Source organism: Acanthochromis polyacanthus, chromosome 15, assembly GCF_021347895.1.
Source record: "Acanthochromis polyacanthus isolate Apoly-LR-REF ecotype Palm Island chromosome 15, KAUST_Apoly_ChrSc, whole genome shotgun sequence".
NCBI lineage: Eukaryota > Metazoa > Chordata > Actinopteri > Pomacentridae > Acanthochromis > Acanthochromis polyacanthus.
The window spans coordinates 12,566,124-12,589,401 of record NC_067127.1 but is presented as its reverse complement, the minus strand read 5'-3'; the positions used below and the strand labels follow the sequence as shown (position 1 = coordinate 12,589,401).

Below are 23,278 nucleotides of genomic sequence, written 5' to 3'. Positions count from 1 at the left end.
GACTACGGCTGGCACAGGCCTACCTATGCTGCAAAATAAATTAAAGCACAAACAAACCCCTGGGACTCGCTGTTCTCATTAAAATATAATTGGTATAAACAGTTCAGTTCAAATAACCTAAATGATGAATGCATAAAGATAATGCTCTAGTATTTGTCACGGATGCTGTACATAAACCAAGAGGACAATTTCAAATTTTACGCTGATAGTAATCTCTAATAACACAAGGGAATGTCGGCTGTGGCGGTGTAATCGGGCAAACAATGGCAGGTCTTCTTAATCCTGTGATCAATTGATTGGTGACTATTTAAAATCACTGCTGGGATGTTAATTAGTAATGATGAGATTACAAGAGACCGTGATGTTGAGGCAAAGTAAATGTATTTGAATGTTTTTTATTTTTATTGGAAACAGTATCTAGTGGCCATTGATGGTACTGCAGCCTTATCTAAACGTTTCCTTGCAGCTCTAAACTTGAGACTTGACCATGAGTTGAACTTGGAGTCAATATCAGTGGGCTGTTTGCTTGTTTGAATTGCATGCTGTTAACATGACCCAGTTATAATTTCCTCAAGCATGTCGTTACAAGAGCAAATCCTGACTAAAGCTTAGACTTAAAGCAACACTCATCAATATTTTTTTATGTTAATGATGCATCATTTAAGTACTTGCAGGTGAAATTTTCACCAACACTGATGACCTCATTCTGCTGAATTTTCAGCCTGCAACTTAAATATTTCACTTGAATCCATCACTGCACTGATGAACAACTTCTACCAGCAGAGGTCAGCTGTTTACAAAGAAAAAGTTGTTCTTTTTCTACATCCTACTTCCTCAGCTGCAAACGCCAAATAGACAAAGTTAGCCAGAAGTTAATTAACATATTGGAGCACTTAGCTCCTGCCAACAGAAATGGTTCAGGCATCTGTTTAGGATTCCTCATTTTTTGTCTTCTGCTGGAGGTTTTCCAGGCAGACCCAGCTGGGAGGAGACCCAGATCTCACTGGATGGATTATATCTCATTTGGCCCAGGAACGCCTCAGGATCCCCCAGGAGGAGCTAGAAAAGTTGCTGTTCAAAAGGGCGTCTGGAACAATCGGCTTAGCCTGCTGCCACGGGCAAGCAACCCCAGATAAGTGGAAGAAATTGGATGGAGAATTAGTTGTTTCCCTCGGGAGTCTGTGGAGACCAAAACAGAGTTAAGAGGAGAGTTTAAATGGGACTACAGATGATCCCTCATGCTGCTGTTTGTTCACTTGTTCTCTATATCCGCTAGACATACCCATGCTCTGTTCATGGCTTACTTCTGATGCCCTCAAGTGGCAAATAAATGAAAATAAATAGTGACCAATGCTGTAAATCACAAAAGTGGAACCTTGAGATCAGATTTGTCTGTAAGGCCTGAAGCACTTTGGACAATGGATGACAGTCTGGGCTCATAACCACCACTAATGTTCCTTTAACTTATCCAGGGAAGCTGCTCGATAGATAGATAGATATTGTCATTATTAAAAGTTAGTAAATGAAGTATTTTTAAACTTGACAGTAAAACCTTGTCTTGTAACATGAAAAATCTCTTCCATCCCAGCCAGGCTTGTGACCCATGAATTTAGAAAAGCATTAAAATAAACAAAAGGTAGTCTTGTAATCCAGTGATTATTATTATTGGCAGTATACCAAGATTTAGAGCCAGACTCAGTCTAAAAGAGCATATACATGAGGCCTTTGTGTGACATAGTCTTATCTGTGTGAACTCTGTCTTCTTCACCAACGTTCACCTCAAGTTTACTTTGCATACTGCTGCTTTCAGTACTAAAACATTAATATGGCATTATTTTTTAGCAAATGTTGCATGCTTCTTAAACTATATGTGCTCGTCCTGGTGCAAAATGCTACGGAAATAATCCATGGTCACTTTGAAAAGGAAGGGATGTGCTAGAAATGCTGCCGTAAACATGTTTAATTATTATTCTGAGACCCGTTGGTCATCACTGTGAGCTCAAAGAGTGAGTACTTTTCAATAAAAATGTAATGAGTGGGCTCTGCTATGTAAAAACAGCCATGCGAGCAGCTCAGTGAGGCTGTAGATATGCTACAGACATACTGTGAGCTAAACATGCAGCTGAGCCAGATGAGGATTTATTTTGGTTGGTATTTAAAACAAAGTATTAGAGAAACTGGAGATTTGACCAGAAGATGGTGCTGGAGGAAAAGTCATGGGATCATCAAGAGTCTTTCGAGGTTATCATCTGGGCACCACGAACGAACATTCACTGCCCCTCCAAAGAACAAGTCACACATTCAAACATTTTGAAAGACTGCCTTTAGCTTTGAGTACGGCACACGTTTGACGTCCATAAGCTTTTGCAATGTCACAGCATTTATTTCTGCCCAGAGTTGCATTAATTTTCTGCCAAGATCTCGTATTGATGACAGGAGAGTCGGTCCGCTGCAGAAAGTCTTCTCCAGCACATCCAAAAGATTCTCAATATGGCTGAGGTCTGGACTCTGTGGAGGCCAATCCATGTGTGAAAATGAACCCTGAACCATTCATTCACAATGTGACCCCATGAATCCTGGCATCGTCATCTTGGAACATTAATGGAAAGACCTGGTCATTCAGTATACTCAGGTAGTCAGCTGACCTCATTCTTTGGGAACATAACGCTGCTGAACCTGACCAACCCCAGATCACAACCCTGATGAGTGCATCACTTCCTCCACCTCTCTTTACTTTGGAACAGGGTAAATCTGGACTCATCAGACCACATGACCGTCTTTCATTGCTCCAGAGTCCAATCTTTTTGCTCCCTAACAAACTGAAGCCTTTTTTTTCCCAATTAGCCTCACTGGTGAGTGGTTTTCTTAGAGCTATGCAGCTGTTTAGTCCCACTCCCTTGAGTTTGCTGTTACTTTTACTATTAAACACAGCTCCGAGTTCTACTGCTGGTTTAAATTCAAGTGGCGACTTTCTTTTGGACAGGCAGTTTAGAAATCCAGCATCTCAAGTCCCTTTGATGGACAACATGGGTCAAAAGATACCAATATTCCATTGAATATGAGTCACTTTTGACCCATGTTGTGCATCAAAGGGTTCATAATGTTTGCCTGAGATTTACTGTGACTTATCAGAAAGTGCAAAACCTTAACGGTTTGCCAGCACAGTCAAAAAACACAGTTATCATGCTACCGGAACACTTCATTTGAGCAAAGCCTTTTTATTCAAACAAAAGGCTGTCAGTCCAGTCAGATAAGATCAGAAATGATAAAATGAATCCCAAAGGAACATTTTTTTGCCACAACATGAGACATGCAGTGACTAGTAGAAAACCCAATACAAGCATGATACATTCCTGAAAATAAAGATAAGTAAGCTAAAGTAAGTCTAGAATACATAAAGTGATAATACTTATGCCAGTGATAGTGAGGTAGTCAAGTAATATCACCTATGGTAATGAAATATTGCACATGCTAAAGAAATATTGCAATATTAGAGCGGATATAATAGCATCAGAGGAGGCTCTATATTCTTAAAAACAAGAACAACAACAAAACAAACAGGAAAGCTGCAATGCTAGAGGAGGATTTTCCACAATCTGGCAACCCAAAAGTTGTTCTAAGAGTTTGCAAGCGCTAAAGCATCAGTAAATCATGTCTTATCATGAACTAATGCTCTAATTACAACTTATAAACCCTTTGAATGGTTAGACAACAACTGCCACTTACGCTGTAGATTCAGATTTATATACAAAACATGACGTTATGAAATGTGGTGCACTGTATTTATAAAGTTGTGATGAATGACGGATTAAACTGTCATGTACATGTTCACATTTGCATTTTATACTTTATAGTTCACTTTGACCAGCAGTAAAAGTCTACAGTCATTTAGCATACGTAATAATAACGTAATGAATATATACACACACACCCTGGACTGAACTTAACCGACTATTCATACATCAAATACTGAACATAATTTGTGTATAAATTGTACACAGATATCTACCATTGCACTATTATACAGCCATACTTCATTGCCACCATCCTGGTGCCACAGAACATCCTCAGAGGTCCTGTGTCCATGCCCCACTGGGTCAGAGGAGTTTATGCAGCATAAATGGGACAAATACAATATTAGGCAGGTGGTCATAATGTTATGCCTGATTGGTGTAAATCTAAACTGCTTGATGGTTACATTCAAAGTGCATGTATTTTTGTCCTCCTCTGCCAAATATATAATCTACACCTCTAATTTCAAGCATAAAAGTAGGTTTTCTGATCCTTTTTTTCCCCCATCAAAATCATAAATAAAGTTGTGACTGCCCCCCTGCTCCCTCCACCCATGTGCACTTGAAATGAAAGCCTCGTGTCAGGAGACATAACTGCATTTGCAGGAGGACACAGGAAGCCTTATGTCATCTTTTCTGACTGTGTGTGCCGTTGCAACACGCGGGGTCACCTCCTGGCTGTAACCCTCCTGCAGGGCAATGGGCCAGTCTGCGTGTTCCTCCCACTATTTTCCACTGAGCGACAAGGCTGCACATTGTGCTCAGACCGGCCAGCCAGCCAAGGTTACACAGTCGTTTTCTCACCCCGCCTCAAAGAGAGAGAGAGGGAAAAACAGAAGGTAGGCAGTCCTGGGCACCACAGCTGCATCTCTTCATCCGCACTCCACACATTTCCTCCTCTGTCCAACCCGAGCGGCCGGCTGCAGGACTTTATGGTGAGGCTTTCCGCGGTGTGGAAAACGTTGCAGCGCGCATGGCGTCTATGAATGTGAGCGATGATGAGTTTGGGTGATGCTGGAGCGGTGTGACCTCTACTGAGGCTGCGATCGACGGGATGCGATAAGTTTTTTTTTTTTTTTTTTTTGCTGATTTAATGTGCTAATTCATTCCTCTCTGGAAGTTTCCGCCGTGAAACGAGATGATTGATATTCACGTTTTAATAATAACCGCCGTCATCAGATCAGAGCGCACATCGTTTTGGCAGGACCGGGTTTTACAGCACAGTGCGTAAAGTGCAGTTTAGATTACACGTGTGACCCTGATGCAAAACTGCTGTTATACAATACGGTGGTGCAGACTTTCGTGCAAATATTGGTATGAATTTGTCATGCATTTGCTATTGCAGCTGAACCATCATCACTTTAAGACTGAAATATTCCTGTAAAGTAGCCAAGCCAGTGCTGCAGCATGTTTATATCTGCTCCCTGTGCTCTGTGTGTAACTGATAGAAGTCAGGATTGTGGCAAAGTTATGGATGTTTTCTCTGGGGGAACTTTTGCAATTATTGTGCACATCTAAGTTATGATATTATTAAAAAATGCTGCATTTAGGAAAACATCTGGAAAGCACATTCAAACTGTTATACTGCTATACTAGTATTACTTAGACTTGCCAGTGTCTATACAGATCTAATATATAGATATTCTCAATGCAAAAAGTGAATGTAAGCAATATAAACTGAACTCGCATTAACTATCTGCACAGCATGACAAGAAACTATCATGATATGTGTATTTAGAATTACAGTATAGTTCTATTTTTCGCCTTAAAGTTAGTGCATTTATTTCCAGATGTTGAAATAATGGACAAACCTAGCTGTCACTGGTAAACTGATATCAGGATTGTCTGTTTTAGGCTAGATCTGAGATTAATTAAATCTGACACATGCAGGTAAATCACCTCATTGATGCGAAAATCCCCCAAAACCTTGTCCACAGCTGCGCAAAGATATAAAACTGATACATACTTAAGCATAAACTGTATTGCAGAATGTCTGACGGTAGACAAACAGTATTTACCGTCATGTTTCCCAACCCTGACTGGTACAGTAAATTCTGCTGATTGAGTGAATCATTATCAGCTGCAATGATGAAATCATCATGTATTTCCGACCAAAGTCCACCCGATGCATTAGCATTTTCAGAAGATCCTGCCCTGTCTTCAATCCGCATGGCTGTAGCGTGTACCTTGCAAAGACTCAGTGACTGATTCACTACTAACGTGCTCTCCTGTTGTGGCTCATCGTGCTCCGATTAAGGCCTCGCAGATTATCATGTTTTGGTGCAGCCTAATGCATCTCTGATAATCAGAGCAACGATGTTACCGAACTGAGGCTGATCAGAATAAGCCACATTTAGTCCCTGCAGATAAGTGATTATTATGGACAAATGCAACAATCATTAAAATGCTATTTGGTGCATAAAGAGGAGTTCAGTTATACACACATTTCAGTTTGCACGATTTACCTTCTTTCGTGGATTAAGAGATACTGAAGCATGTAAACAAAGTCACTGATGTGCCTCCCCAGTTCATATTTCAATATCATATGACCATATATAAGAGCAGCATGCAGATTGAATTGAGATGCTTTAGTTAAATTTGATAGATCTGCTCACATTTCTGCCTGTAAGGTTATTCTCATAACTACTGTTTTACTTTCACCTTGGATGTATGATGTACAGATATTTTTCAAGCTGAAAAGCTGTAACCTTTCTGCAAGCCCAGAAAGAGAACTCGCAGCCTGAATAACAAAATAACAGGCCTAATGGATGGCACGGAGTACATGTTGTGTCTCCTGCTACGTTTCCAGCTGCAGACGCAGGTGTAGAGACGGTCCAGTGGTGCAGCAGTCTGTGACGTAACTGCACTACATTAAACGTATAGATGGGAAGCACATCAGCAGAAATAAAGAACGCAGATATATTGTGATTTCTGTGGCTGTGAGGAGGCTTTTTCTTTGCCAAAGGCTGAAGTGATACAGTAGGGTGTTGCAAGCAATATAAAGGCCTGCAGGACTGTGTAAATACCTCCGGGGTGATAATGAATAAAGTGAGAGTTCTCTGGTTTCGAGTAAGAAGAATCAGCTGCAGGGATTTGTGCAGCTTTTGCTCGGCAGTGACATAAATTTTGGCACAACTTTATAAGAATTCTGAAGCTTTATGTGATAAATCTCAATCAATCATCTATTGTGTGACTTTGCACATTTGTAAGAACTTGCAGATCCTGCAGATTGAAGATACCTCATAGGAAGCAGAACGTGGGAATAGTAAGTTATTTAACTTATATGGAAAAATGTCCAGCTGTGAACATTCAGACATCCATACTGTCCTGTAAATAGGCTTCTGCTTTATGTCACTGAGCTGAATTGACTGTCTCAAGTACAGCAGGGAAGCCTAAAATTACACTGAGCATATTATGCACACCGTTTATGAACAAAATTGCCTAACCCTGGGGAGAAAAACAGAGGAGTAGCATACTTTTCCCTGACAGTTCTACAGGCAGCTGTTTAAATCAGCGTTGAATACTTCAATAAACAGTGACAGAGGACTCGACAGATGCACAGCCACCATAATATGACAGCTTTGGCAGGAACCCATGCACAAAGGTTTCCGAAATTAATGAAGCCACGCTGCCCGGGCCAGACAGGATTGTGCGATTATGATTCCTGAAGCACATTCAGGTTAATAAATCTCCATATTGTGACATCCTCGTTACCTTTAACAATCTGAGAGCTGGAGAATCAATATGCACCAATAATAATTGAATGGAGTCGTGCTTATGGTCTGTGCCCACCTGCTGGCGACTTGAATTGTGTCCAAGAGTGAGAACCGGTCACATTAGATCTGTTGATGGAAGCTAGAGTGGTGTGAAGAGCAAGTTGTTGGCGTTTAGAGAGAGAGAGAGAGGACGGACAGACCGACGCACAAACAGACAGCACAGTTATCCAGTATAGATTTGCAACGAGACGGTATTAGTAAATGAAGACCAGACTAATGACTTCAGAGTAGATTCCAGCTGCTGTCTTATATGATGATGATATAATAATAAACATGTATAAAAATGGACAATTCTGACATTTAGGTCTTAAAGCTGTACTCACATTTTCCAAAAGACTTGTTCTGGTGACTAATCAGGATGTTTTCGGGCAGACTGATTAAGATTATTGATATAACAGGAGAAAACTGACATTGCAAAATGTTGTGTTTTTACTGTTGTATTTAATATAAATTACAAAATCAAACACTACAGGAACTATTATGCAGTGACTTAAATTAGTCTATTTGGAAAGAACTCAATCATTCTCGAGTGATTTCATGGGTGAGTACATCTGGTTAGAAAAGAATTACTCAAAAGCAAAGAAGTGTTAGTCTAAGAAGTGTTAGTACAGAATCTCTTCTCTTTTTTTTGCTTTGCATGGATTCACATCTGACTGCACTTCTCATAAAGAGCGCTGTGGTGCTGATTTAAATGGTTAAACAAATTGGTTGTGTTGATTGATGTCGTGGCAACTGTTGCAAAACACTGCAGAGATCTGATTTTTGTCACCCTTTCTGATCCCAAAATATTTCAGTTCAACTGACGCTGCATTTCTTTTTGCAACCACATCCTTTTTCTCAGCGTTATTCGCTTATTTTGCTGTGTGCATGTAGGCCTGTATTTCAACAAGCCCCATGTCTTATGAATAATGCCAACAGTATTAAAAAGTCATTGTATCCCAGAGCCTTTAAATGAGAATAAATTATGCATGTAGGTTAAACATAGAAAATTACATATGTCTGCTTCTTGAATCAAGCAGCAAAATAAATATACCTGAAAATTGACATCACAGTGTAAGTACTGAAAAGATAAATTGTGCTGCAATAACTCAGAGCTGCACTCATCAGTATTTTTAGTTGTGAAAAAGCACTCAGAAAGGTATCACCTGACTCTGGTGTATGGGCTCTATTAACATATTCCATCTCAGTGTGTTTAAATCCTTGAAACTTCAGTTACTCTAATTGTTACCACATGTTCTGCTAATTGCTACTGTCTTCAGGAGCTGGTGGAGACCAAAACAGAGCTACAAAGAGAGGATAGTGTGCTTATATTCATTAGGGTACCGTATCATGACTCCAAATAAATGCTAATGTGTGTATGTGGACTTGTTTAGGTGTTGTGGTATCAACTTTAGGTGATATCTCAACTTTCCTTCTGCATTCTGTTTTTAGGTGACAAATGGAGACCTTCAATCACAAGCTGAACACTTACTTAGAGTCATGGATGGGTCCCAGAGGTAAGATGATACAACATGCATTTCACTTGTTTGATTCTCTGATTGCTGGTGCTACAAATTCTCAGCAGAGTTCTTTATTTCACAGCAAAGTGAGGTTTGCAGCAAGAGTCAACATGACCTAAAACTTTTGACCAAGTTCCTGACAAGATATTTGTCGGTTTTTTCAACTGCTAACCTTTGTAGATGTTGTGCAACATTCCTCAGTGTGCAACATTCACGTCATGTTCATCTGCAGCCGTCATAGGCCACCTTATCAGTCATCCTCTTCATCGCTTTATTTGCATGATTCAGATCAGCGGGTGAGAGGATGGCTGCTGCTCGACAACTACCCACCAACCTTTGCACTCACAGTCATGTACCTTCTGATCGTGTGGATGGGGCCCAAGTACATGAAACACCGACAGCCGTACTCCTGCAGAGGCCTCCTGGTGCTCTACAATCTGGGCCTCACGCTCTTGTCCTTCTACATGTTCTATGAGGTAAACAGGCCGCTCAGCACTGAGACGTGCGTTTAAATGGGCCAAAGCAATTACTACTGAGGCACACTGCAGACAGGTTATAAAACAGAGGAAGCCGACTTTAGGCAACATTAGATATAACTGCATGTTTAACCCTTGGAACCCCAACCGACTTCTGGATGTTTTGAGCTCCTGTCACATTTTTGCTGAGTGTGGGCTCATTTTTGCTCTGCAATATGAAGTCCTGCACCTCTAAGGAAACAGAACAACCATGGCTGGAAGTTGAGTGAACTCAGAAATGTTTTTGTGAAGTGTTACAAAGGTTAAAAAAAATAAAAAGTTAAGTATCTATGATTATTCATCATACAAATATTTTATAAACATAGAATCAACATGGCAGACTGGCGACCTGTCCAGGGTGTCCCCTGCCTTCGTCCGAGTCAGCTGGGATAGACTCCAGCACCCCCCGCGACCCTAGTGATGATAAAGCGGTGTAAAGAGAATGGATGGATGGATGGAGAATCAACATGTACAGCATTTTTTAAAAATGTCAACAATACTGGGGAAAAAAACTGTTGACTTAACATAATACAAACATTTGACATATTTTGTGCCATACTTATCTCCTATCAGCTCTGTGTAAACACAGCCTGCAGTTCAGCCAAAAAAAAAAAAACAAGATTTTTTGTCACAGGACTCTTGATTCTAGCTGAAGTTACTAATGAGTTCTCTGTTGAGCAGAAATCTAATTTTGGCAATTTTTTAAATAACATATAGAGTAAAACAATGGTGATGAAAATCCCAATTTTAATCTTTGTTTTTTTTTCTGATGGAATGGCATATCACAAGAGAATAGAACAATGACCATCAAAGAATTGAAAATCCAATGAATGTTTCAATTTTTTTGGCTCTGATAATAGTTTTAAATGCTTTTTAACCCACCAGGTGTTTTTGAGGTTCAGTGTTAAAGGTAAACTTTGTTTATTTGCTGTCTTGTCAGATTAGATGAGAAGATTTGTTCCATTTTCATACTTTTAGATGTGAAGCTAGGGCCAGCTAGCTTAGCTTAGCATTAAGAGGCAGCAGTAACCAGCTGGTGTAAAAACCCTCATATCAGCACTTCCAAAGTTTTTTTTTAATGCATGGTTAATCCATACCAAAAAAAATAAAGTAAACAATGTGAAGCTGTGGTTTTACAGGGTTTTATGTGCACACTGTTTCTGGCATGTTGCTTAGTTGAGAATTTAAGCTAATGCAGCTTTGTTAGGCTACTTAACACTCACAATTATACCCAGACTAGTTGTTTTTTAGGTTTAGTACAGAACTAACAAACAAAATGTTAATTATTTATTTATTAGTATATAAGTCACTATCTGCTAATGAGTAAAATTAGATTTAGTATTTCAAAAAGTCATTTCTTAAGACTATTTTTCAGAAAATGTCCCTTAAAAATAGTTTAGACAAAATAATAAAGTTATAAGAGATAATAGAAACAATTCCATGTGTCAGTTCTAATGATTTCTCGAGAAAAATAAGGTTTTATTTTCATAATCAACGAATACGATGGTGCTGAGTGTAACAATTCCGATGAGCCACATTTGGAGTTCACCTGCTGCTTTACAATTTATATTTGCCACAAAACAAACTTTATTCTGAAAAACATAGATATTGACCTACTAAAAACAAGTCTAACTAGATTCAAGAGCATATTTATTTAATAAAAAAACGAAAGGAAATTACAGCCCTTACGCACGTTATTGCGTCCGTCAAAAAATCAAGTCGGCTGTCAGTCCGGATATCTCAACAAAAAACAGTACAACAAAACATTCTCTGCAATCAATCAACCCACTGAAATATTTCCAACTGATAAATAAATCATTTGTGGCTAACAGCCTGTCTGTGATCAAAATATATCGATCATATGATAACTAGATCGCTGTCTGTCAAAAAATAACGTACATAAGACGTGGTGGTATCTATTAGATGTATGGGTCCACGTTGATAGGCCATTTGTCAAAAACGTGCCTAGTTTACTATCTTTTCATATGTTTCTATTGTTAAGGCAATCATCAAAGTGTAATAAAATGTCCTTTGATTAATTAATAAAAGAATTTGAATTTCTAGATGATTTGTTACACATTATTACTCCTTAGCAGATTTTGACTCATAACTTAAAGTTGCGAGTAGGTGGATTATGTCATCTCTGGGCAGCGTGTGTTCCCCTGTTGCCAGACTTCTTGCAAACATAATCTAACCAAATGCTGTAGCTGCATATTTATTATTATATTTATGTGAGTGGTATCAGTTGTGTCACATTATTGTTCAGCAAGCAACCAAACAAGCATATTTTACAAACTGTCAAACCGTTCCTTTAAACATGATGCTAAAGGCCGCAGACTGTTAGCTTAGCATAACACAAAGACTGGAAACAGCCTGCCTGACTGTGCAAAGCTAAAGCTCAGCATACCTAAATCTCACACACTAACATGGCTTAGCACTTTTATTTATACCAAAAGAAATCATGTCTAAAAAATGTCAACTTTTACCTAATTGGCCATTTATTTTACTCGCTAACTTAGCGATAGCTTCAGCTTCAACAGACACATGTGAGAGGTGTAGCCCTCCTAAGCTGACTCAGCAAGAAAAATGTTGAAGTATTTCGTCAACACTTGGCTGTGATTAGACACGGGCCTCCGGCTGCTGGCGTCTTCCGCTGAAAGCTGTCCCGAGAGACAAAGCTATCAGGGAGAGAGAGGGACACAGCTGGATGCTGACAGACTCATTGTTCCAGTCATCAAATCCCTCATATGCCCTCGCAGACATCAGCACAGCTCACTATTGTTTGCTGGAAAACTGCTTTTTTATATACAGCTGACGAAGCAACTGAAACTGATAGATGCATCGATGTAAACAAACACGGAAATGCATTTTTATTTGGCGAGGTGACCCAGTGGGAGCAGAATCCAGCGACAGACGTCACTCATCGGTGATAGTATCTGTTGTTTTGTGCACTGGGGATGTCAGAGCCAGACGTAGTGTTTCTGTGCATGTGGAAGTCTAAAGTATCTCTACTCTCCTCCCGATGCAGCCGGCAGAACATGCTTCTTGTCTTTCTCTCTGCACTGTGCAAGGCCCCGGCGGACTGCTGACTGCAGGATCCATTAAACCCTGTACTCTGACAATGCTCCAGCCGTGGGGTGAACTTTTGTCAGACCAAATCAATGCCACCTGATGTGAATCAAAGTACAGGGCAGTTCTGTTCTTTGCCAACCTTCCAGGGCACAGCGGTTAATCACACAGTAGTTGTGATTCATTTTCCTTATCTATATGTTGACTATGGTCCTGTAAGTTTGCTAGACAAAGGAAGTATATCAAGTGAGAAAAAAGCATTCATGTCTGTGTGCACACATGACGAGACAAACCCGGCGTCATTCTGCCGCTAGTTCTTTGACAGTTTCTTGGCTCTGTGGTTAGTTAGCGGACCTTTTACAGCAGCAGACAAAGACGTAGATCTATATTGATTTGGTGAGTCAGCGTTAAGCAAAGACATTTGCGCGCATTTGAATATCTATTCAAAGGGCATTAAAACAAGATTTATAAGAAGCAAAGGACGAATCTGAAGAGACACATACAAAAAGGGATAAGGTAAATAGTACTAAGTTTGATTTATTAAAAGGTAGGGCAGTGGCGAATAACAATGTTTTCTGGGAGGTTGCTCCACTTGTGCGGTGCACAGAAATTAAAGGTGGCTTCTCTATGTTTAGTTGTGACTCTTGGGACAGTAAACAGGCCTGTCCCAGATGATTTTACATAACATAGCAGCAGATCAGAAGTATATTTGGCCTGAAATTATTCAAATAAATACTTGGACACACAGAAACCAGTACAAAGACACCAGAATCAGGACTAAAAGTCAGTACATGTTAGCCTCTGCTGCTTGCATTCCTTGTAAAATCAGTTTCAACATGTTTCTATCCTGATAGACGTGCAATAATGAATCACCAGAGTTTAAATTTCACCGTCATTGCATGGCTGTGCAGAGTGACGTAGTTAGTATGGTATATTTCATTCAGGAATTCTTAGTAAAAGTAGAATGATAGTAGACAAAGCACACTCTGTGGTAACAAATGCTGGCTGGAAGGCCTTTAAACATTATCTTTTATTTAGATTAAATGCTTACAGCCAATGTCAGCGGCAAAAGATCGGTCATCTCAACCTGGCACACCAAATCTGTTTATCTTCCTTGTTATCTGTGCATTTGTTTGGGCGTGTTATTTCTAGTAAAGAGAAAATCACATTTAACAACATCCGACTGTTGAAGTTTTACTTCTATGCTGCATTAGTGCATGGCAGCTTCTCTGTGTGTAAAAATATCCATTCATCATTCATTTTAATTGCTTTGTTTGCAGCTTGTTACGGCTGTGTGGTACGGTGGATACAACTTCTACTGCCAGGACACACACAGTGCACAAGAAGTGGATAATAAGGTCAGTCAATCGCAACTTTTTTATTGTTTATTGCCGGGTATTGCCTGTTGTTGTATATTTGACATTATTTCCCCCCAAAGTACGTGATGATCCATCCTGTTTCTTGGTATTCTAAACATTCAGTAGAGGTCAACACATTTCTGTTGGGCAGACAGAATCTATATAATAATAATAGGCAAAATGTGAGTGTTTATTCAGATCTCCTGCTTTAATTTCAATGGGCAGGTAGGTGTAAATCCCAGCAGATAAGCTACAGAGGCAGGGAGTCAGTTTAATCCGATCCGTGTCATTACGTTGACTCTCTTCAGTGCCCCTCCTGAGCTCTGCAGTGGAGGTGAAAACAAGGCTCATGGCGAAATGTGCATGGCTTTGCAGTTCTGCTGTGATTAAATACAAAGTTTTATCAACGTGTCACTGCTACAGATAGTTGAACTGTTTTATGATTCCACCTGGATATTCAAGGGCCTTCGGAATCGGGACAGATGCCTGCTTATCACCTTGAATGATAAATAATATGTCTCTGTGGGTGCGTGTGACTTCTAGAGGAACTTTTCCACAGTTTTATCTCTATATTGTTCTCTGCGGGAATATACACAATGTTATTTTATGGTTTATTTCCTTCGATGAACATTTTTTGTTTTGCCGTGTCCCCTCTCAGATCATAAATGTCCTGTGGTGGTACTACTTCTCCAAGCTTATCGAGTTCATGGACACCTTTTTCTTCATACTACGAAAGAATAATCACCAGATCACCTTTTTGCACATCTACCACCACGCTAGCATGCTGAACATCTGGTGGTTCGTCATGAACTGGGTGCCCTGTGGCCATTGTGAGTGTTTAATAAAACTTCACCCTCCAGTGACTCAATTCATTGTGGTAACCACATTTGCCGTTTGTCCTCACATTGAGCTAAATAATTCAATTGCTCTAATGTTAAACCCATTAGCCTTTAAAAACAGCCTGTTTCCCCCACAAAGCCTTAAAGGACACAAAGTGACAGTGACTGGCCTGAACACAGCTGCAATGTCACACATAGGTTTTGTGCTTCTTTGCTCTATTATAAAACAACACATCCTCTTTACTATTGGCTTCATACTGACTTATATACAATGATCTTTAAACTTGCTTTATTATTTATAAGGTGTCCACTCGCTGTATAATTTCTGTATTACTTTACTGTTAAAGGTCTCTATTGATTCTACATGAAATCTGTTGTAATTGCTCCAAACAGAGCAGACTAATGAAACGTTTCTTGCTCCCTGGATGATAAGTGAACCGCTGAATGTTCACGAGCTGCTGTAGATTAATAACTTCCCGTGTCTCTCTTCTCGTCAGCGTACTTCGGTGCCTCCCTAAACAGCTTCGTCCATGTCGTGATGTATTCTTACTACGGCCTCTCAGCCGTCCCAGCCATCCGACCGTACCTTTGGTGGAAGAAGTACATCACACAGGTCCAGCTGGTGGGTCCACATCTGTTACTTTCCTCCCAGTGGTGGAAGAGAGTATTCTGAATTTTTACTTACGTTTAAGAGGCAACAGGGCTGTGTAGAAATACTCAAACACAAGCAAATGTCCTCTATTTAAAAGCTTATATTGTCTTAAAGTACTAGTTATGGAGAAAAAGGGTTCATTTGATGGACAAGCAGATAAATATACATTTTCTTTGTTTTTGACGTGGATCAAATTTGAAAATATTTTCTGAAATCTATAATTACATCCTAAAAATCTAATTCTTTTATAACAAAATCTAATTCTTTCAAATTATCAGTACTTAAAGAATACTGTCTTAAACAAGTTTGTACTTTTAAATGTTTGTTTAAAAGGAGAGGGTGTAAGTTATGAGACATTTTGTTGCACAAGAATTAGAAAACATGTTGAGAACTGCTCTGAAAATCAGCCTGAGTGTCCTCACCATACACTTTTATTCAAGAAGACTTCAGGAACTCCATTACAGAATAAAATGCCTCATAAGAAGGAGGTTTTGCGCATTTAAATTGAACAATGAACTATATGTTATTCAGTTTTCTAATGGAAAACTAACTTTTACAAAGTATAGTTGACAGAAAATGATCACATTTACCTTTGAAATGTGGTAAATTAAAAATATATAGGAATATGACTTAGAAAAACACTGAAGTAATATGCCTATTAGCATTTTCAGTATTAATGATTGTAATAAAGTTAAAATTAAATGTATTTTCAGTTTTGTCCTTGCCTCAGCTGTTTTGTACAGCATCGTCTTTAGCGTTAATGCATTCTAGATATTTTTCCATCCATGTAAGGTATGTTAGTCTCTGGGTCAGTCTTTTCCATAAGCTTTCTGTGTCACCATCTCACTACAGTGTGTTTCTGCATGTTTCCTTCACAGATCCAGTTCTTTTTAACCATGTCCCAGACAATGTGTGCAGTCGTTTGGCCGTGCGGCTTCCCAATGGGATGGCTGTACTTCCAAATAAGTTACATGGTCACACTCATCATTCTTTTCACAAACTTCTACGTTCAGGTCAGTCGTTTTTCCATTTTAATGTATTAGTTAATAAATTTAAAGGACACGTCTGGTGATATTTTGTTATTGTCAGCAAATCCTATGAAAATTCCAACACAAACCACAAACTGATGCTAACAGCTGCATGCATTCGCCCTGTTGCTGTAGATACCTGAGCTCACTAAATGTGCTTAAATATGCAGCTAAACATAGTCACCAACAAATGCACCATTTTTAACTGTTTGTTTATTGTGTACAGTGCTCAGCTGTTTTAGAAAATAACTAGACAATGGCTATTTGCTCAAAATCTAACTTTGTACTTGTGACCTGATCTTCAACACGAAACAACTGGGCTTAGAACTGAAAAGCAGAGGGAACTTATTATCATAACTGACTTTTACATTGATAGTTTTTAGTATTTTTCAGTTGACTGAATGAAAAGTAAAGAACAAGACCTGCATTATTTGTTGTATTACAAATAAAACTGTATATTTGTGTTTGCATATTGATTAAAAAAAAGTAAATGCTAAATTTGGTGAAGTAGTTCAGTTGGTACCTGCAGGCTTTTTGGATTAAGCATTTGTTTGTTACATTTTGCTAATAGCCTCTCAATACTGGAGCCTAACGTGACATGAGGGTTTTTTTTCAGACACTTTTATAAATGTAATAGTAGCATATTAGTTGATAGTATAGGAGACAGCAGAAGGAGCTCTTAAGTGTTTTTAATGAGCTATGACCAAGTTATGTAAGCATCAGACGATTTTACAGGTGGAAAAGAAACTTCAGTGCTCTCTGGTGGACAAACTATGTGATGGAGACTCTTTCTAAACTACATCAAGCATATTATAAATAGAGATGTAAAAACAATATGATGTTACCTGTTTATCGTATTCAGTTTTCAATTTTAAAGCCACATCTAGTGACATGTTTTTTTCTGCCTCTCTTTGTGTCACACCAGACTTACAAGAAGCACAGCAGTTCTCTAAAGAAGGAGCTCCAGAATGGCTCCGCTGCGTCTACAAACGGACATGCAAATGGGGCGACGTCGATGGAGCGCGCCACAGCCAAGAAGCTGAGGGTGGATTGACATTTGAGAAACCGCCACCTAACTCACACTGTAGCGTGTTAGCTAAAGCTGCTAGGAGGTGTATGTATCTTCTTATCTAGAATAGTCTAGCACTCACTTGAGACGAAATAAGCCATAGCCTCATATATCCAGAGACTTTCCATGTTTTTGCACACATTAGTACTCATGGTACTGAATTATGACATTGAAATAATTGAAGGAGAAATGTATTGTAGTATGGTTGACAGTGTACAGTATTGCCTTCCCCACCCTCTAAAGATAATCAACTCTTAAGCAAAAATCTCTTTCTTGTTACCAGCAAACACACTGAGACTCAGAGGGTCCAAAGATGGAAGTCAGCTTTAAAGATTTTATCTCGATGGATGACGTTAACCTAAGGGACAATTAAAAAAAACACTTTGCTCACTATGGTCCTTAATGTGTAACTAGAGCACGTATCTTGTGTATTGCTTTATGCCTCTCTGCCCTGTGCAGTTGCATAATTCTAAATTTTGCTCCCTGTAATGCGTTTTTATTGACAGTGTAGCAGCAGAAATTGCATTTTGCTGATGTATTTGCAGAGCAGGGAATCCAGTTTGGAATATTTAGCCATCTGATCAAAAGCATAACCAAAGCATAGTGTGCTGCAAATGCTCGGATTTGTATTTAAAACAGTTTAAGACAGTGTGAAAGGGACAACTGTTGTGTTTTGTAAGCACAATATAAACTCAGTTCTCAACAACAACGTTACAGAAATCTCCTTTCACACTGTGTTATTAGTGTTACTAATAAATTAGTGTTACTGCTGTAGCTTATAAGACCTGAAATGTATTTATTTGATGCTGGTTAGGTCTGCAGTGGAGCCGCTTATTGGTAACTATTTAGGCATTAAATTTTATCAAGTGAATATAAACATATTGTATGAGTCAGTGCTAATACATTATATTCAGATAAACTTTATTATATAGTTAAGAATGAGAGCTCACTATTGACCTACTGCAAAAAACAGTCTTACTACAAGGTTCTTTTTATTAGATCCGATAGGACTTCTGATGGCCATATAATCTTCAATAAAAGGTTTTTGGCTCAGTTGTCATGAAAGAGCCTTGAAATGCTCAGAAAAGAAAATAGAAACGGAAACATCTCCAGTTCATTGACAGCTTGGTAAGCCTTCTTGCTGAAGACATAATGAAAAACAATGGAAGTACTACATTTTATTCAGTCTCTACATCAATAGGGTGCCTTCTGGACCAGCTGATTTGGTTTCTAATGTAGCTGCTTTCATCTTTTCAGTCGCCTAATGTTGGTCCATTTCAGACCAACGTGTGTCAGACCTGCTCAAATCCTGTGCCTGAATCTTTGCTTTGTTGAACTTGTCAAATATCCTAAATGATCATTTCTAACAAATGATACATGCTAAACATAACAATGATGCATATATAGTGTTTAGCATAAAGATTGGAAACAGATGGAAACAGCTAAAAGGCAAAGGAAATTAAATCAGCCTACACAGCTCACATGTGACTTTAATGCATTAGACGAGTTGTTTTCCAGTGTTTCCAGTCTTTATGCTCAGCTAAGTTCGCTGGCTGTAGCGTCATATTTAGCATACAGACATGAGCAAGGCAGCAGACAGCTTTGTGTCCTCATATGCTGACGGTGTTTGGTAGATATTTTTCAAAAGAAAGAGGTTGTAATGAAACTATTTATTTCTTTGTGTTCATTATGTTAATGTTATCGTTAGCGATGCTGCTGTCAGGCGCATACACAGGGAATGCTCCACTGCTCTACCATGCTGATTTAATTTAATGAGACATGTAGTTTAATTGTTTTAATGACCGGCAGTCACTCTCACTGCAACAGATGCTTTTGTTGAACTCGCACAACAACAATAAAGTCGACATTTTCTCTGCACTACAGAGGATAACACAAACCTGGTTAACATTCAGGAACCACTCGGTAGTTTTTGTTTTCTCCACTACATGCCACACATGTTCTTCCTTTGTTCAAGGTGATAGCGCTAAAGGTCTATGTATATTTAAGAGTAGGATTAGCATTCATTTTCTTCCCAAACTGATAAAGGTTAAAAAAGAATACAGCTGTGATGAGGTACACATTTTCTAAACTGTTAAAACATATAGATATATTTTCTGAAATATGGTGAAAGTCTGGGTTACCGTGTTATGACTCATGCTTTACTCATTGTAACACATTAAAGACAAACTCAGATTGTAAACATATTTCTTTTCAAGCTTGTTTTTCTTCTGTAAATATGAAAAATGCTGCAAATATTGTTGCTTAAAGAACAACTGAGATGAGGACTGTAAATATTTTGAATCCTAATTCTACCAATTTTTAGTCATGTCAACAGTTTGCTTATTTAGTGGCGAACATCAGGCTGATAGCATGCAGGGTTGTGATCTCATTTTTAAATTTAATGTGTTGTGAGGTAGAGGAGATTACAAGAAATCAAATCAACTTTATCAGTATAGCACATTTAAACAACCTATGTTCAGCGAAGTGCTGCACACGTTATCAGAAAGACAGCAATAAAAAATATGTGCAAGAGATCAAGACAGGACTTGTAATAAACTGTTTGTGAAACCACGTAACATACAAATACTAAAACGAGGCAAAACAGAACAGCAGCCTCTAAGATCAATTAAAAAATGGAAATGAATATAAAATACAAAAATACCTAAAGTACACAACTGATTGAATAAATTAGTCCTTTGGTCTGAAAGCATTCAGTCTCTGTGGATTGAAGCTGAAGTCAGACATGTTCGACTAAAGTGGTTTTGATCTGTCTGACTTCAGAGCAGACATGAGACCACAGCAAATGCTTAAATTCAGATTTCTCAGTTACACATGAAGGCGTTCCAACCAGAACAGTTACTTTTCTCACTCCTTAAATTAGCTCCGTGCTCTTTGGGGACTGTGTGTAAATGAGGATGAGACATTTTTGGCATTCTTGATCGTAACACTCTGATCCTAATGTGGCTCACTTTTAGTTAATTTAGTATAGCAAGGACCAGAAAAAAGCAGCAGGATTTGTCAACAGATGTTTTGATTGTCACTCAATGTTTGATCCTTCCAGCTCAAATGTTGAGCCAGTGATCTCCTGTATGTAGAGACAGGAGCCCACTTTCTCTTCTCCAAGGCCAGTCCATTTAAGTGGTACCACTCTGACCTCCTCCTCCTCATGAGCACTGTATTTGTACTTCATGCACTGGAGTGCTGTGTCACATAGAGGACAGGGCGACTGTTTGTGAGCTTTGGTGGCATATCTGCTGGCCAGCCGCTATTCAAACAATGCCTTACTCACTGACTTTCAGAGGCCATGGCCTGAGGGAGTCAGACAGGGCGGGGTGCAGTGTCGAGGTTTGTCTCTGAAAACAGCAGTATGTCTGTTTTCTCTTTCCTTTTTCTTCAGAATGATGTGTCAGACTTCCAGTGTCTCTTCTGCAAGACTACAGGTGGAAAGTCCATTTGATGATCTGGTTTTTAGCTCTTGCTGTCACTCTCAGATTTTCCAGAGAAATCTCAAAGCCACCAACTAACTCGTCTGTGTAGGTTCTCATTTATCCAGGTCATGGTTATCCAAAGTTGTTTAAATCAATCCACTGGACTTTAAGAAAGTTTCTTTCTTTCTTAAAGTCCAATGGATTGATTGAAACAACTCTGAACACCAACTAACTCAGATGTGACTGTAGCAGTGATTTGGCCAGGAACTATTCTATGTCAGATTTTAAGTGTAAACCAACAACAAAACTGGTAATAGCTAGAAAACTGTGCACAGTTAAGAGCAGAGCAAATATAGTTCAAAAATTTACCAAAAAATAGTACAATATGTCTTTATGGCACATTGTGAAGCTAAAACCAAGAGCAGGGCTGAGAGACACACGCAACTCAGTCCCTTCACGCTCTCACGCCATACTCCAAATATCACACAGGCAAAAAACAGAAAAAAACAGTTCCCCTTTGCTGTTATGGGAATATGTAACCTTTGGGGAAATCCAGTTCGCGTTTTTACTCCAGAGAACGCCAGGTTTGTGAAAATCTGGTCCGCATTTTCCCTTCTACACACTCCCCAGTCATTGTGCAGCTGTCAGGCTGGCTGTCTCTGATTGACCGCCTGTGTTTGAATCATAGACATACAGTCTATGATTTGAAAACCTAGTGCTGCCCAGGCAGTGGCGGATCTTCCGTGAGGGCACGGAGGGGCAGTGCCCCACGCCGTGATCTGATTGGCCACCCCGTGTGTCCCCCCAAGATTTTCGTTGGTAATTTACATTACTGATACTCCGATTTCCGACGCTCCTGAACGCAACTTTGTTGTCCGACTGCACCTGAATGCACCAATGATGTCAGTTTGATCTTTTGATTGTATTTCGTTTGGATTTGAAGAAGCTTTGAAGACGTTTCCTGATGCCGGAGGAGAAGACGAGCAGCTTTGTGCCTTTGTGGTAAGAAGACTATGACCGTTTCTCAGTATGTAACTGTCTGTACTTGGTTCTCATGTACTCATGAAACATCATTATCGAGACTGCATCGGACCAGACTAATGTGTATAGATATGAATCTATTTTTCTTGTGAAAAGCAACAAAAAAGGGTTCGACTTACTTTTTCTTCAAAACGCCCGAGCGATAATATAAGAAAAACAAAGTTTTTCTCTCGGCAGGCGTCTTAAATGGTCGGAGCCACCCGAATCTTGATCACGCGCCCAGGTCATGACCCGCTCTCAGCCAATCACAGAAAAGCATGCTATTTTTACTGCATGAAATCTCTGAACAGTGTGCCACAAGGCGAGTCATTTGCAATCAGGAAAAGCGAGAAAGAGGAGGTTTTTGTAGAGTTTATGCTACAGTTGTGAGATATGGTACATAGTGAGGGTTGAAGAATTGGACATAGGAGGAAAAGAAGGGAAATTCGACATGAAATTAATATTTTTATGGGTCAAAAATTTTTGATCATGAACATGTTTCAGGTACAGGTTTTTAAATGACCAAATGCATATATACATGGGAATGTGTCTTCACCCCTGACTGGCTGTTTTTACGAAAAGAACAGTAAATTTGGATCTGAAAGTTTAGCAAAAATGATATAGACTCACACTTTGTGATGATATTTATATTCATGACTTAGACTAAAACATTTCAAGTTGTGTGTGTGTGGGGGGAGGCAGCCAAGGAGGAGTAAAAACGTGTAAAGACGATGAAAATAACATACATACATATAAGTAGAAATAAATGGTTAAAATAGAACTGTTTAATTGAGCATGTTTTACCTCAAAATGCACCAGAATGCAGGAAAATGACTCCATTTTTTCCGCTATCACTGACACAAAAAATTTGTGGCTTTTTGTGGCTCATTGTTATTCTTATGAGTGAGCCACAGTGGCTCTTCATTTCAGTTTCCTAGTGCAAGCATAGAGAAGGATTTTATTAGAGGAAGTCAGACACAGTCACACAGAAAAACATTAGAGCTCACACTGAAACGGAGCTACACCTCTGTGTCTTGGACAGGATTTATTTTCAAAGCTACATGTGTGACGGTAATAATCCGTGCCAGGGCAGACCTCATTAGCACTTCCTCTAGGTCGGCTAACTTTCGGTTACTCCAGGGATGCTGTTGTCAGTGTTGCCAACTCTTCAGTAAGGAAAGTACATGTTGGTTGTCCTAAAAGACGCTAAATGACATCATCTCCTAATTTGCAT

At 39.2% G+C, this 23,278-nt stretch overlaps 1 protein-coding gene across 2 annotated transcripts; it reads left to right on the top strand.

The window, feature by feature from the left end:
- The first annotated feature begins 4,395 nt into the window (after nt 1-4,395).
- elovl5 (ELOVL fatty acid elongase 5) lies at nt 4,396-19,800 on the top strand. Of its 2 annotated transcripts, none has more exons than XM_022212150.2 (8): nt 4,396-4,630; nt 8,999-9,063; nt 9,355-9,542; nt 13,931-14,008; nt 14,667-14,838; nt 15,345-15,469; nt 16,378-16,512; nt 17,453-19,800. In XM_022212150.2, the coding sequence occupies exons 2-8, from the start codon at nt 9,006-9,008 to the stop codon at nt 17,579-17,581; spliced, it is 885 nt and encodes a 294-aa protein (XP_022067842.2). In that variant the 5' UTR covers nt 4,396-4,630; nt 8,999-9,005; the 3' UTR covers nt 17,582-19,800. The 2 variants fall into 2 exon arrangements, with proteins under 2 accessions (XP_022067842.2, XP_022067841.2); XM_022212149.2 differs by having other exon boundaries at nt 4,397-4,726.
- Nucleotides 19,801-23,278: the final 3,478 nt, after the last annotated feature.

Coding starts and splice junctions, on each gene's coding strand:
- elovl5 (XM_022212150.2), top strand. CDS start 9,006: ATGGAGACCTTCAATCACAAGCTGAACACTTACTTAGAGTCATGGATG. Junction 14,009..14,666: donor CACAAGAAGTGGATAATAAG/GTCAGTCAATCG, acceptor GTCCCCTCTCAG/ATCATAAATGTCCTGTGGTG. Junction 14,839..15,344: donor CTGGGTGCCCTGTGGCCATT/GTGAGTGTTTAA, acceptor TCTTCTCGTCAG/CGTACTTCGGTGCCTCCCTA.